The sequence below is a fragment of the Musca autumnalis genome, unplaced genomic scaffold (genome assembly GCF_047663935.1).
Source record: "Musca autumnalis isolate F117 unplaced genomic scaffold, ASM4766393v1 scaffold_5, whole genome shotgun sequence".
Classification (NCBI taxonomy): Eukaryota; Metazoa; Arthropoda; class Insecta; order Diptera; family Muscidae; genus Musca; species Musca autumnalis.
Window position 1 is genome coordinate 112461065 of NW_027412088.1, and position 16122 is coordinate 112477186.

Genomic DNA, 16122 nt, shown 5'->3' on the forward strand with positions numbered 1-16122 from the left:
CGTTTCGTCTGGGCGTTGATGAATCAATCAGTCAGTCTGTCAGTCAGTCAATCACTTTACTCTTTTATTAATATAGATGTGTCGAGGCCTTAAAGGCCTGCGTACATAAGCTGCCTTGCCTGCTTACCCTGCTTACTTCTGATAAAAGGATAAAAAAAGGGCAACCCAGTCCGAAATTTGCTCGGCCTTCTTTATTCTTTTATTTTTATTATGCCAGAAATGAAGTAGGAAAGCAAGGCAAGCAGGCGAGGCAGCTTATGTACTCAGGAATTTAGTTTCAACTTTTAAACAAACTAGCGGTAGTTTGCCGTATGAGGTTCCTATCGGTCATAACACCTCTCCACTGATAATTGTCAATACAGTAGGCATATTCTGTAACTTTTATCGATTAAAAAGTTGTTAAAATTTCTTTTGTTTTTGAAACAACTACAAAACAAACAAATGAAATTGTTGTAAAATAAACAATGAGTAAAATTGTTAAAAAGATTGAATAGGGGGCTGGTCTATGTTTTTGTTATTAGGTGTTTTGGGGATTCTATCCTCATTTTTTGACCCAACTACCTGTAGTTTGACATTTGACCAACAATTGTCAACATAGATCCATGCTTTTGTATAGCTCTATATAGTCAAATAAAAGTATAGACAGAGAAATTGTAGTGGGCTTGTTTTTTGTAGGGGTCGCCCTAACGAAAACTACGCAGACATCTCACTCAATTGCATTTTTGGGGTAAATTGCAAGATTCTGTTGAATTGGTTAATATGAGGATGTAGATCTGGTCAAAGACAACCCAAATGTTGTCTTTTACCAGCATAAATAGTTTAAAAATGTATAGTTATTGCCATTTAAAAAATTTAGTGCATATCTAACTGACTCAATTCACACTCAGTGATAGAATTAAGGTGAGAGGATTTCTTTGTCTATTCTTTTATTTGTCTATGCTGTGATTCGACATTTGAGGCTTTCAGTGGTCACAAAACTTCTACACCAAAAATTTTCATACTTTGATATAGCCCCATATAAAGGTGTCGCCCGATTGAAGACATTTTTAGATGCATTTTAGGTATCCGAGGTCAAAAAATATTTCCATCCAAAACTGTAAACATGAAAGCAAATTTTACTTATTATAGCTCTGTTCCTTTACGCGCAATAATCTTCAAGTTTTGCCACTTTTTACTCGAAAAGCGTTCCTTCACTTCAGACACCATATAATTCATATGGAAGCAGTTTACAACTTTTACTACTTTTGCCAGTTTTACCATTTTCAAAAGTAAAGGAACAGGCCATATACATATGTATAATCGAGCGATAGAGTTGCATGTAGGAAGAAAATCGATACAGACCGCCAAAATTATACGCGCATGTTCTGGAATTCACCGTGCATCCATTTCACATCACACATGCACTTCACCTGTGAAAGCAATTGCGTTTCTGTATTTGACGTGAAAAGAGCTTTCATTATTCACGAAAGAACTTTGGAAAGCTTTATTAGAGCTTTCAAACTTTATCATTAACAACCCTGCGGAACTTTTCTCAACCGGTTTACAAAGTAGTTAGTTATAAATGCATTATTCTACAACTACAAATTGGTTGAAAAGTCATCTATAGATCAACCAGATTGAAAACTAAAAAAATAGAGAACTTACTTTCTCTGCATTACTTTTCAACTAGTTATTAACCAGTAGGAAAATAGTCGGTTACAAAGCAATTTTTCTACAACCAACTATAAATTAGTTGAAAAGTCAACCAGTTGAAAACGTTGTGTGTGTTCGACGCAAATAATTCTCATATACACTTTCGTAATTATTTCGATATAAATGCAACATACAATTATACAAGCTGGTTTTGATAGACTCGACATACCAAAAGAGGAATAACAAGGGAACATAACTGAGAAACAACTGGTGTCAAATAAAAAGTCGATCATACAATATTATATGTATTACAAATTAATATATTTTAATGTTTTATGTTATGAAATTATTGACAGCTCTCGATTCTTAGCAGCATGTATTAGATTCGTTTCATCCCAGTATCCTGTCCATTCTTGGATGTTCCTTAACCAGTATGTCTCTCTTCTGCCTCTTGTTCTGTGTCCTTCTATATTACATTTAATAATGGCTTGTATAAATTTATATTTATGGTTCCTCATCAGGTGCCGCAGGTATGCGATTTTCCTTGATTTTGCGGTGCGTAAAAGTTGTCTATCGAGGTTCATTCGTCTTAGAATTTCTTGATTCGTTATATGCGATCTATAGGGTATCTTCAGTATTCTACGGTATACCCACATTTCAAATGCTTAAATTTTTTTCTCTTCTGCACTTTTTAGGGTCCATGTTTCTACTGCATATAGTAGTATAGACCAAATGTAGCATTTGCCTTCGTTTTGAGACCAATTTCATGGTTTGTAAGTGTTTTTTTGTATTTAAAAAAGGCATTTCTGGCCATCTCCACTCGACGCTTAATTTCGTTCGATATGTTCCATTGGTCGTTAATTAAAACGCCGAGGTATGTAAAAGACTTTACGCGTTCGATGTTTTCGTTTTTGATATTTAGTGACGTTTCACAACTGACATATTTTCGACTTACAATCATATATTTTGTCTTCTTTATATTTATTTTGAGGCCATATGTTTCGCTTACGTACGTGAGTTTGTCTAGGAGTTGTTGCAGCCCAGATATACTGCTAGCAATAATTGTGGAATCATCAGCATAGCGTATATTATTTATAATTTTACCCTGAACTCTTATTCCAATTCGTTCTCCTTCAATTGACTCATTAAATATCTTTTGGGAGTATATATTAAAAAGAAGCGGCGATAGTATGCATCCTTGCCTGACTCCTTTTGATATGGGAATTTCGTCAGTCAGATCACCATTTATTTCAATTCTTGCAGTTTGGTTCCAATATAAATTGCGTAAAAAGGCAAAAGCCATCTGTTTTTACAACTTTACCAGAACCATTAGCCGTGATGCACCTCTACACTTTGTTTGGCAAAGGATAAATACAATGTCAAGAAAACACACAAGCCATTTATTTACTACAATGGAACACAATGGAGTAGCTATAAGTAGTCCAGAGGAAATTGCCAATGAGTTTGGACACATATGGTCAACAGAATCATCCGACACCAAATTTTCTCCAGAGTTTTGTTCTGCAAAATCTGACGTACCATCTTCTTATTCTAACATCCCCTCGAACAGGCATGCTTCAATAATTGAGTCAGAAATTTCATTTGAAGAACTTTTATTGGCAATGAAAAAAGTTAAGGGAACAACTCCAGGGCGAGATAAAATATCATATCCCATGTTACAGAAATTATCGAATAAGAGTAAAAACAAGCTAATCTCCCTTTACAACATGGTTCTAGATACTGGTATTATTCCACACACCTGGAAATCAGCAATCATTGTTCCATTACCAAAACCTAACAAAATCAAAACCAGCTTTTCAGCTTATCGACCGATTTCCCTATTGCCGTGCCTTTCCAAATTATTAGAAAGAATTATTTCTAATCGGTTATCATGGTTCCTTTCTGCTCGTAATCTTATCGCAATCAATCAAGTCGCATATAAAGCAAATCAGGGTTGCACTGATGCCCTCCTTCACATAGATTTTTTCGCCTCTAAAGCTATATCAACTAGAAGTCACACATCAATATTGTCGATCGACTTCGAAAAAGCATTTGATCGCATTGGCATGCATGTCATATTAAACACTTTAATCTCATGGGGTGTAGGATGCAAGATACTGAACTACATAAAATCATTTTTAACTGGTCGCACTTTCAGAGTCAAAGTAAATAATTTTAACTCTGACTTATTCACAATGGAAAACGGCATACCCCAGGGTTCGCCACTATCAGTTATTTTGTTCCAAATTGCATTCAACCACATCAGTGTAATCATCAACAAAATACCAAGAATTTACCACTGCCTTTACGCAGACGACTTATACATTTTGAGCAGCAATAAAGATAATACAATAACGAACAACCAATTTTCCAATTTAATAAACGACATTTGCATATGGGCCAATTCATCTGGTGCAAAAATATCTTCTACAAAATCATCAATACTACACATATGCAGGAAACACAATTGCAATCCCACAGATATAGCCGTAAACGGTTTTAACATAGCATATGTAAATAAATTGAAAATCCTGGGAATATTTTTTTAAAAAAAATGTAGATGGAAAGAGCATATACTTAAACTTAAAAAGGATCTTATTCAACGATCGAATGTTATCAAGTACCTTTCTTCTAAAACGTTCGTCCATATTAATACCCTCACATATTTGGTAAAAACACTGGTATTGAGCAAAATAGACTACGGGCTGTATTTGTTTGGTGATAGCCCAAAATCAACCCTCAAACTCATTAAAGCTGTTTACCACGATTGCATCAGAGCGAGTATATACGCTTATAGAACTACACCAGTAAACATTTTACTCATCGAATCCGGATTACCATCACTTGAACAAAGAATTGTTGACTCCAAGAATCACTTATTGCCGAAAATTCTATCTTCAAAATCATCCATCATTGGAGTAGATGCTTCAAAAATTTTAAAAGCAAAAAGGAAACCGAAGAAACCATCAGCCGTATACAGATCAATAATGGATAACATAATCAATTTTAAAGACAGGCTGCCCAGTCATAAAATCAAACAACCTTCGTGGATGTTTACAGACGAAGTATGCAACATATCCCTAAGCACACTAGGAAAAGACAAAACTCCAAATGAATTGTATGTTCAAAATTTTAATCTTTTTTCAACGCAACACAACGATTGGCGATTTTTATATACAGATGCTTCAAAAAGTGATTCAGGAACCTCTTTTGCAGTTGTTGATGCCAACGGAAAAACAATTACCACCAGAACGATGAGAAACTTCACATCTATTTTTACAGCTGAAGCTGCAGGGATTATCGAAGCCATACATATTGCAAAAACATCAAAACAAAAAACTATAATTTTCACGGACAGCTTATCTGTCCTCAAAGCTGTTTTAAACATCGCATGTAGTGCCTGGACATCGATTAACAAAATTCGTGACCTCTTAACAGACCAGAGCAACATCCCAGCAAAATAAATTGGAAGTAGTGCAATGTAGACTAGTTCTTTCACGGCATGTTTTTATGCAGTTCAAACGGAGTCGTGAAAAAGGCACTCCATTCCTCACATTTTAACCGCATTTGGATGCAATCCAAAGAATCACATCCATTTGTCACATTTTAACAACATCCGAAGGCAGTTCAACGGAGTCGTGAAAAAGGCACTCCAATTCCTCACAATTTAACAGCATCCGGATGCAGTGCAAACGGAGTCGTGAAAAAGGCACTCCGTTCACTACATTTTATTAGCAGTTGTTAGAGATCCCTACATGTACATAAATCAGTTTGTACATCTCTACAGCAGCGGAATACATTTGTTAATACAAACTAAATAATATTTAATTTGTGAAAAATGCTCCGGTAACTCACGAGAAGAAAATTTCCCAATGGAGTGCTGTTGGAGTACATGTCGAAATCTTAACTGGTGGTGGGAAGACAATATCAAACCCATTTAGCGGATGAAGCAAAAGCACTTAAGCTTGGATTAAATGAAAAGCGGGTGAAACACACATGTTTGCAATTAAATTCAATAGAGAATTTTCATAATTTGTGTTAATTTAATAAAGTTATTAATATTTTTGTTTTACACAAATAATAAATGCATTTTATTTTGTTATTCAAAACACGTGCTCCGGACTGCCTCCTATTCTACTCCAAAGGGTCAGTTAAAATGCAGTGCCAAAGGTTCAGTTAAAATGCAATGCCAAAGGGTCAGTTAAAATGCGATACAATGGAGTGCATCTTTCCGGGGTCACTCCCTTGTAAAAATCATGAGTGAAAATGCATAATTTGATGCACTTCCAAATCACTTGTACATATCATTTAACTGCCTCTTTGGAGGCAAACTTTTCGCTGGGATAACACTTTTTTGGATACCTGGACATGTGGGAATTTCAGGAAACGTATATGCCGACAACGCTGCAAAATCTGCATGTACAGCACCTTTAGAATGTGATAAACTAATTGAAAAATTGGATTTGAAAACTCACATTAAAACAGAATTAGCTTTACAAGCGAATCAAAATAACATGGATTTTAGGCACTTCCATTACAACAACATAAATCCTTTATGTATTAAACCCACATATCCCACCAACGTGGATAAAAGAAAAATACGCATGTTTTCCCGGCTACGTATGGGTCATACCATCTCCACACATCAACATATTCTAAACAAAGAAGTCGACAACAAATGTCCGAAGTGCGGAAATCCTGGTACTGTAGAACATTTTCTGCAGTCGTGCAATGATCTCTCAAATTTGCACCAAGTGTATCTTAACAACAATGGAATAGAAATCCTTAAGTCACCAACTACTACTAATATTAATCATATGTACAATTTTATAACAAACTCTCATATAATTATATAAGATAAATTGTTAATAATCTGTAAATTCTTTGTATTATAAGTATTAGCTGATGGCCATAGTAGCCAATGCTATCTCTTATTAACATTGTATTTACTACATGTTAATATAATAAATAAAATAAAATAAATACAGATCTTTCCAACATGAGCTTCAACTTACATACATATGGCAATTCCAATAGAGTCCTGTACATTTTCTTAATTATCAAAAAATAATTCCACTGAACTTAACATTTTATAATATTTTTTTTTTGCGGATTGTGCCATTTGGATTTAATAGAGTTCACAAGTTTGAAAAAACACTGATCGATAACACGTTTATCGACAACCCAGTTGGGTTGACACCAATAATACAACATTTCGGGGGTTATCATTAATGAAATTTTCTCGTGAGTTTTGTCTTTCCGCCGTTGCAACTTAAGGGAGAAAGTGAAACAATTCCCGGGGAATTGCCGTTCATGATAACCCATTTCATCTCAGTTGTGCTGACAATTGACAACGCAACTGAAGTTTAGTGGCAATGCATAATCGACCCCTTATTCACGAGCAAATTCTCTATCGAATCACGTAATTAGACCCCAGCTTTAGGTGTGTTCGATACAGAGGTGCAAATCAAGAGTAAAGCCTTCAGATATATAAAAAATTTGAAATTCGGCCAGCATTTATGTTTTTACGCAAGGATGATCTTTCCAAACCCCTCTAGAAACCCTCATATGTGAATAATTAGGCTTTCACTACATATGAGAGATTAACCAAATTATGAACCGAAATTTTTCATATTTGAACTTGTTCCATAACCAAAAAAAGGAAATTTTGTTCATAGTAAGTTAAAATTTGCTAAAACTCCGCATTATGGGTATTTGACCATTTTCCATCTCTATGAATTTGCCGTGTTATTTTATTCTACATTAAAAATTATCAACGGCGGCATTTTGTCTATCGGCAATGTATAATACGATAATTACTACGCAAATCAAATAACATTCGAAATCAGCCCATTGTAAAACGACGAATTGACGTTTTTTATACATACATTATTAATTGAATGTTTATCCTACATATTACATATTTATTATAGAATTCATTTCAATAATTTATTTCTAATACACATTTTGAAAATAACTTCTTAATGCAAAGTATTTATACTGGAACAACGAAAGCTGTAGAGTGTCTCAATAACCGCCATATTTACATTTTAGAATTCTAGATCTGTAGAGCGATTCTCTAACTCATTTTTTGAGTTACCGACAAATGTCGGTAAAATTAAAACGCAAAATTATGAATGAAAAGTTCATATAAAAGTTGACAACACTTTTGCTATCGGTAGAACTTTACTACTTTCTTTTGGTCTCAAACTTACCGAAAAATATATGGTCTGTTCCAGAACTGCAAGAATCTACTAATTTTTAATATTTTTTCCGATAACATAAAGGAAGAAATGTTATTGTAGTAAAAATTAGTAGCTTCTTGCAGGTTCTGGAACAGAGCAATAGTTAAATACCAAATTCATAAGATTTTTATTTTACCGATTTTTGTCGGTAGCTCAAGAAATTTGCTAGAGAATCGCAAACCAATATCGAGAAAGAAATTAAAATATATGTACGTACCACCGCCTACAATTGCATAAAATTAGAGCAAATTAAATTATTTTAGTTCAACCGAGTCCATCCTAAAATTATTTTTGCACAATGTGTACTTTACATTGTTCGTCGATATATCCATATTATAAGATTTACATAATGCATTAGTCTAACTAAAACATGCGTCGTGGATAATGGAGGGGCTGCTGAGGCTGTTGGCCTGGTTGTCCAGGGATAACGGTTATCTGCTGTTGACGCGACATTTGTGTTTCATGTCCAACAGGGCCGCGTCCTGGAGCATAACCTTGAATACCCGATCCTGGTTTTGTACTCTGTAATAAATAAGCATAGATACGATAGGTTAAACCAAGAACAAATTATAATCTACACCATATTCTTTTTTTGGCTACGCAATAAAAAAATAAATATTTGAAATACCTGTGGCGGTGGTGCACCACTACTTATTTGCATTACATTTGGATGTAAAGGCAAATTTGGTATGTAGACAACACTTTCAGATAATTGATGTGTCGGCGGTGGGCCTCCGTGTGCATCATGCTTGACTTCTACATGATATCGATCTGAAATCTTTTCCATTGTGATTTGTGGCTTTTGAGATTGAACACTACTAACACTGCCACCAGTCTGTGAGCTTGGGGGTTGGTCCAGGTTTATGTGATATACTTGTGTTGGTTTTTGTCCTTGTGCATCCGTTTTCGACACAGGTACGCTAGCTCCTGGCGGTAATTCTAGATGATACCCTTGGCGAAGTGGTAAATTATAGTGTGTATAAATAATTTGTGGTCCTCTGGCATCGGGCGGAGCTTGTTGAGGAGGAGGAGGAGGGGCATTACTTGTTGTCTGGTAAAAGAGCGTCCCAGGTGTTTGATATTGGGAATGTGGTTCTGAAAAATATTTAATTTAAGCAGACGTGATTCATTTGTCTTTCTCTATATTGTTAAGAATCTTACTGTTCCACAAAACTCTGGCGGAGTCTGCTCCACGACGTTCATCGTGTTCTACAATTTAATACAAAAATTTATTGTGGTAAAAATTCAATATTAGTGAGCAAAAGACACATGAAATATGCAACTGTGCCTAAAAAGAAACTTACTTGGCGGATTATAGTTGGTTTGCTTATAGTAGCCCGGTTGGGTTGGAGATGGACTTCTCCCTCGCTTAACTGGAGGATTGTTCGGTGGTTGCTAAGTACAATATATTAGCGATTTGTATAGCATATTATAAATTATACTACTTACTTTTGTTAATACAGGCATTTGTTGATGATGTTGTTGAACTCTTACGGGTGGTAAGAACACTTGCGGCTGAGGTGCACTGTTTGCCGCCTGAGCTTGTAAGGCCTGCATAGCATACATTGCCTCATTGTCCTTTTGCTGTTTCTTTCGATTTTCATCTTCGTTCAACACTTTCTTCAGTTGTAGGAAGAGCTGCTGTTTCTGATTATGAAGCTCTGAAAGTTTCTGTTCCAGTTTAGTAATCTGGCCACGAGTCTCTTCTAGAGTCATATCGTTTTCCCTTTCACGTTGCTCACGTTCTTTACGCTGCCTGTCTTCTTCCAGTTTTGCCTCGAACTCTTCATTTCAACGTACAAAAACATCATAGCGATAGAAGGAAACATATAAATTATACGTGAACAGCAAATTATAAGTAATCATTTACATTACCTTCCTTCTTCCTCTGCCGTTCCTTGAGAATAAAAGATTTCAAGGCTCCTCTTAGCTTTTCCTCCCGCTCTGCAGCTTTTGCCTGCACTGCCGCCGCGTTCGTGGCACTATTTGACCCCGAAGCGGGCGGCATTTTGGAGTTAAACTTTTTTTCCGTAATTTTGACGATTTTGTACCGCTTTAAAATAAAAAATTAATATAAAATATTAACTTGCCCAGAAATGAAATGTTTGTCCAAGGCAGGGAAATATAGATCGATACAAATGTAATGTGTAGTTAATGCGACGGAACGTAAAGTTGTCTGGCGTAACGTATGGAATTTAAACACATTTTACATTTGCATTTAAAGCAGTATGGCATGATAATAGGTGTGTTCTTTTACTGAACCATTTGTACAAATTTGTACAAGTTCAGTGACTTCTTGTAAACGATAAAGATCTTTTGTATTGTACTGTAGAGTAAACGAACAACATCCAGTAACAATTTGTACAAATTTTGAGTAAACGAACACACATAATGCTACCTGTATTATTGTACCATGTAGTGAACAAAAAACAAAATATAAAATAACAAAGACAGTTAGTGGGTTATGTCCAATTTACATTAGCAACTTTTTCGTCATTTAGAGCTGTTTCGTCATTTATTTGCTAAAACAGGCAACATTTTGCGTCATTTACCATACAAAAATAAATGACGATAGCTACGTCATTTATTCTAAACAACGCACGAAAACACCATACTATTATACGCAACCCTGCTTTTTCGTCATAAACTACCAAAAAATGCAACTGTTTTATGATGTCTTTGTTTGTTTGTATGTGTTGTAGAAAAACAAAAATACTCAAACGATGACAAAAGTGAAAATAAATGATTAAACAACTTGCAAAAATTATGTTTTTTGTTTTTGGAATTAATTTAAGTTATTTGATACACATTTGTGTTGAAATTCCTATTTTTCTGAATAAATATATTGTGTGCGTGTGTTTGTGTTATTGTATATGTGTGTATGTGCGATTGTGTGCGTAAGCAAATGACGCAAAAAACAGATGTAAATGCACTTCATTTGATTCTAGGATTTCGTAAAACGAAATCATTTAATGTGCATATGTAAATTGGACTTTAGTTATTTTATATTCATGATTGGTGATAACCATGGCAGAATAAGAAGGTAATCTCATTTGAAAAAACCATCCTTGAACTGCCAAATACAACACTGCATCGAAACAATATGAAAGTTGTTGTTATTTTATGCCCGGCATACACTATGGGCATGCAGGACAGCAACCGATGAACCCTTGTGTAAGTGTGTGATTGAATAGTGTGTGGCATTCCTTCAATCCATATTGCAAAAATGATGAATTTTCCTCCAGATGTCAATAACAACAATAACAAAATATTGTTTGTTTACGTTTCATATCTATTTTTTCAATTATTTTTTAACAATGTTTAATATTGTCAAAAGTTTTCGTTTTGGTTCTTGGAGGACTTTTCTGCGTCTGGAGAAAAATATGTTCGAGATATGTATGTAAATGGTAAGCATATACAATGTATGTACATATGTAAATGGTAACATACAAACTCTGTTCCTTTACGTGCAAGAATCTTCAAGTTTTACCGCTTTTTACTCGAAAAACGTTCCTTTACTCCGGACACCATACAATTCATATGCGAACAGTTTACATCTTTTACTACTTTTACCAGTTTTACCATTTTCAAAAGTAAAGGAACAGACCAACATATATCGAAATTATCCCAGAATTTCTCGGTGAAGTAAATTGTGAAATTCAACGTATTGTTACAGAGTCCAGCCTAAGCAAGAAGAATGAACAAATCAAGGAAAGAACACTGCTTGCCAGCAATTTCCAAGGTTCTAATTCGCCCCGATGGTGACAACGATCAACAGCAAACACATAAACAGATGGGGAATGTGAAAATATCCGCCGCTAAATACCTGGTGAACATTGTACCAACTCTTGAACGGCTGAAATGAGGGGCCCCACTGAACATATTGATCGATTGGTTTTCGGTACCCAAAATATTGGCTGTAATATTCAAAAGAATGTTTAAGTCGTCTGCGAAAGCCACAGATATTTGCGAAAAAACAGAAGTAGGAACAAGGTTCCCAAGTTGGTGCTTGCTAATTTCTTACAAAAGAATGGGCCGGTCTGTGGCTCTGTTGTATGAAAATATTAGCTCTACGCAATGGGAGAATATTCAAAGCTGACAGAATGCCGACCTGAAGATGTTGTCGGTGCAGTAATGCAGTCCCTGTCATTATTTAGGGAAAATGCTTCTCCCAACTAGGTACATCAGGAGAGATCTTAATGATCTAGAACGATACGATCAGGTAGGCTTGAATATATTCATACTGATGCAGGTGCGCGGACAGTTCAAAGATAAATTGTGAATGCCGTACTTGTAAGACAAACACAGCCGCCACAATTCATATTGTCTATTTATTATACCTATTTATATTTAATAAATTTTTCTTTGTAGTGCCGTCTCTCAATCCATTGCCCAACGTTCGTCAAATTATAAAGATGAATTCATAAGCTGAGGTTCTCTGCTGCCCGTCGTTATGGCTGCAGAAAAGCGTACCATTGCCAAGGCTGTCGCAACAAAGGCAAAATAAACAACGTTGAATTGGCTAATAAAGACTTTGCTGTTGTTGTCACCTAAGCCAAGAATGATAAATGAAAGCCGCCGCGCCGCTGCAAGATGTAAACTTTTGAAAAATTGCCCATTTATAAACTTTATAAGAATTTTGTACTTTTAAAGATAAAACATGTAGAAATTTATATAATATATAAAACAAACTTATGTTATCCAGCCGACTATCTTTACGACAAATATACATATGTATATTCTAGTGAACCAACATCTATATATGTATGTATACCATTAACAAAAATAAAATCTCTGAAGCTTCAACTTTATTTATAGGCCTATTTTATAGTTGTTAAAAAGATTATAGTGTTAAAAAGATCATATTATTTGAGAAGGACATTTTCAGATTTATATCCTATGTTGTTATTATCATTATTAAAATGTAACGAAGAAACCTTGTTTGTAATATATACAAAATTCAGACCGTTTCAAAATCTGTCTATCTATTCTGAGTTTCAAATGCATAACAGTAACGTTACGGAATAGTATGTGATGTGGAATAGGATGTATAAAAGATTTATAAAGCAACTGATGTTTTGAAAGTCATTCAAAGCCTTCCGCTTTTTTATACCCTCGTCTTTAAACCAGGGTATATACACATTCATACGGGCAAAATGTGCCTCATCGAAATAGTGGTTTTAGAACCCATGTATATTTGGATGAAATCAGTTTCAGACAATTTGGAGTCAATTTAGCAATGTCCGTCTGTAGCGCACGCTAACTCTCGAAAGGATCAATCGATTTGGTTTGTCTATACTTATATAAGTTCGAAGATGGGTAATATCGGTCGACACCTCCCCCAAGTTTAACTTCTATCGGGCTTCTCTTTGGGGTACCTCCCCTAGATAAATTCATCAAACTCATCTAACTCCAGTGGATCTGTGGTTACATCCCATCGAAGTCACTTTCCTGGAACTGTAGATAGACCAGAGCCCAAATTAATGTAAAGCGTTGTTTTCCCCATGCCAATTCGTCCCAATTTTAGGATTTTTGAACCTTTTGGTCATTACGTCGGGGACGCCCATGTTTGAAAGAAATATTACGATGTGCAATCAGTTACATTTTTCAATTTTTGTGACCACAAGCCAATGTCTAGAGCACTGACTTGACCGCGAAACAATATCAAAACAGGACCACAAGGAATATGTTTGGTATACATTTTAAAGCTATCCTCGAACAGGGAACGATACAGTCCATCTATATTACGAGCAACATTTTTTGGACCAAATCAGTTGATCCGTTCGAGAGTTAAAGCCCCATTGTAGCGAAAATTTTTAAGGAAGAAGTGGATGATATGCCCCATTCTCGAAATTTATCAATGTTTGGACATTGATCCGTTGAAGAGTAATTCTCTAGCCAGACACACGTCTGAAAATGTTTAATTTAAATAAAAATGAAATTAATGGTCTATTCCAGTACTGCAAGAATCTACTAATTTTTACTATTTTTTTCGATAACATAAAGGAAAAAATGTTATCGTAGTAAAAACATGATACAATAAGAAGGTAGCATTATCAGCCCAGCTGGTGGTAACATAATTGCTCTGTCCCAGAACCTGCAAGAAGCTACTATTTTTTACTACGATAGCATTTTTCCTTTATGTTATCGGAAAAAATAGTAAAAATTAGTAGATTCTTGCAGTTCTGGAACAGACCAAATGTGTCAATTGCATTGAATTTATGTCAAATTTTGACATCTTATGTTACCAAAAACGGCAGTTGCTGCTACCTTCTTATTGTATCATGAGTAAAAAGTAGTAGCTGCTTACAGGTTAAGGAACAACGGCTAAATTTGAAATGTAAATAAACCTGACATACATATGTGTATTTAAACATATACATATGCTATGTTTACATTTACGAAATCCACTCGATTTCATCTGTCAATTCCTTTGTGTATACGTCAAATGAAATCTCATCTGAAATCGATTGGATTTCATTTGACGTTTGAGCAATGGAATTGACAGTTTAAATCGAGTGGATTTCGTAAATGTAAACATAAGCTTCGTTCCCGTACTTTTTAATGGTAAAACTCGTAAAAGAGAGAACTGCAAAAAAATTGTTCTCACACACAAGTTTTTTGAAATAGTTCGGGAACGGAAAAATGAAAATACGTCAAAAAAACTGGAACAAATGTCAAAGTCGGCGTATCAGCCAATCAGACGCCGGCAACCATGTTACTTTTTTTTTACTCGCCCAAATTTGTCGTGTAAAAAGTTTTTAAAGAGAGCGTCATTCAGCGCCATTTTTGTTTAAAGAGAAGTAAACATTTTACAACTTTTTTGTGTACGGGAACGCTTTTTTGAGTAAAATGTGTAAAAGTCGTAAAAATTGTAAAAACTTTTTAGTTCTGGAACACAGCTATAGTAATACAAAGTTTGTCAAAATAATTTTGTCAATGAAGGGACGGCAAAGCGAATACAACTCTGTGAACTGTGAGCGTGAGGTTACCTTGTATCATAGATGATAACAAATACATAAAATGATATTGTTATATTTATGTATTTATGGTGGTACATATATGTTAGTAATGCGATCCAAGCTATGTGCGATAAGATCTTTTTCTAATTCTAATATAATTTGTAGGACAACCGACCATTTGATGACCATGACCATTTTGGTTGGTTGGTTTGAAATGTCCAGAAAATGAAATTAAACCATTGACAAGACTAAAGCTGAAAACAGATACAACGTTTGATTAAAGTTTTGCGTTGAAGGTCGAGAAAAAAACAAAAACAACAGGGCGACGACCACACCAAAGTCCAGCGTTTATCTGTTTGTCGGCATGTATTTGAAATGAATTTGAATTTTTCGGCATCATGCCCAACAGTGTAAAAACGGCCAAAACGACACAAAACTTTACCCAAACGTTGTATCTGTTTCCGGCTTAAGGCTACTACACACTGTAGTACTGATGATTTTCAAGAGAGGTACGAGGTACAGATTAAACAGATACGTTATATTACGGCATTATAATATGTAACATCAAAACCATTTGGCAGTTAACTGGGGGAATCAAAATGGCTAAATGGCTACATAAATACATATTACTGAAATCCAAAATATAAGCTGTGTTCCAGAACTAAAAAGTTTTTACAATTTTTACGACTTTTACACATTTTACTCGAAAAAGCGTTCCCGTACACAAAAAAGTTGTAAAATGTTCACTTCTCTTTAAACAAAAATGGCGCTGAATGACGCTCTCTTTAAAAACTTTTTACACGACAAATTTGGTCGAGTAAAAAAAATAGTAACATGGTTGCCGGCGTCTGATTGGCTGATACGCCGACTTTGACATTTGTTCCAGTTTTTTTGACGTATTTTCCATTTTTCCGTTCCCGAACTATTTCAAAAAACTTGTGTGTGATAACAAATTTTTTGCAGTTCTCTCTTTTACGAGTTTTACCATTAAAAAGTACGGGAACGAAGCTATAATAACGTATCGATTATAATATTCATATTAGTTATGTCTTTTTACTTTTTCAGTAATAATTATTCAGTAACTTCTTTTCAGAGAGTAAGAGAGATTTTACTCTTTGATACGAAAATAGAGAAAAAAGTAAAAAGACAGCATTTAGTAAACTTTAGCAAGATAACAGTTGATAACCAAAACAAAAACATTGGCGCCAATGCATGAACGAAAAAATAACTCCAAAGCAATGAAAAAGTTCTTCAATTTTAAGCAAAATAAATAGAAAATAATT

The 16122-nt window shown here is 34.9% G+C and overlaps 2 protein-coding genes across 3 annotated transcripts in view; both read right to left on the bottom strand.

The window, feature by feature from the left end:
* The window catches only part of Tsp42Ea (Tetraspanin 42Ea), a 38725-nt gene extending 31958 nt beyond the window's left edge, over positions 1 to 6767 (bottom strand). Inside the window, exon 1 of one of the 2 annotated variants that reach the window (XM_073956661.1) lies at positions 6652 to 6767. The gene's annotated coding sequence lies outside the window, so the exon portion shown is untranslated. Of the gene's footprint in view, positions 1 to 6647 lie in introns of both variants that reach the window. The other variant, XM_073956664.1, reaches the window with a different exon arrangement.
* Positions 6768 to 7500: 733 nt separating this feature from the next.
* Positions 7501 to 10019, bottom strand: LOC141387259 (uncharacterized). The gene is made up of 6 exons (XM_073956665.1): positions 9753 to 10019; positions 9327 to 9661; positions 9182 to 9272; positions 9039 to 9086; positions 8506 to 8972; positions 7501 to 8399 (listed from the first exon to the last, which is right to left on the bottom strand). Exons 1-6 carry the CDS (start codon positions 9883 to 9885, stop codon positions 8241 to 8243), a joined length of 1233 nt encoding a protein of 410 aa, XP_073812766.1. The 5' UTR covers positions 9886 to 10019; the 3' UTR covers positions 7501 to 8240.
* Between the last annotated feature and the right edge of the window lie 6103 nt (positions 10020 to 16122).

Coding starts and splice junctions, on each gene's coding strand:
- LOC141387259 (XM_073956665.1), bottom strand. CDS start 9,885: ATGCCGCCCGCTTCGGGGTCAAATAGTGCCACGAACGCGGCGGCAGTG. Junction 8,973..9,038: donor CGCCAGAGTTTTGTGGAACA/GTAAGATTCTTA, acceptor AATATTTTTCAG/AACCACATTCCCAATATCAA. Junction 8,400..8,505: donor GTGGTGCACCACCGCCACAG/GTATTTCAAATA, acceptor TATTTATTACAG/AGTACAAAACCAGGATCGGG.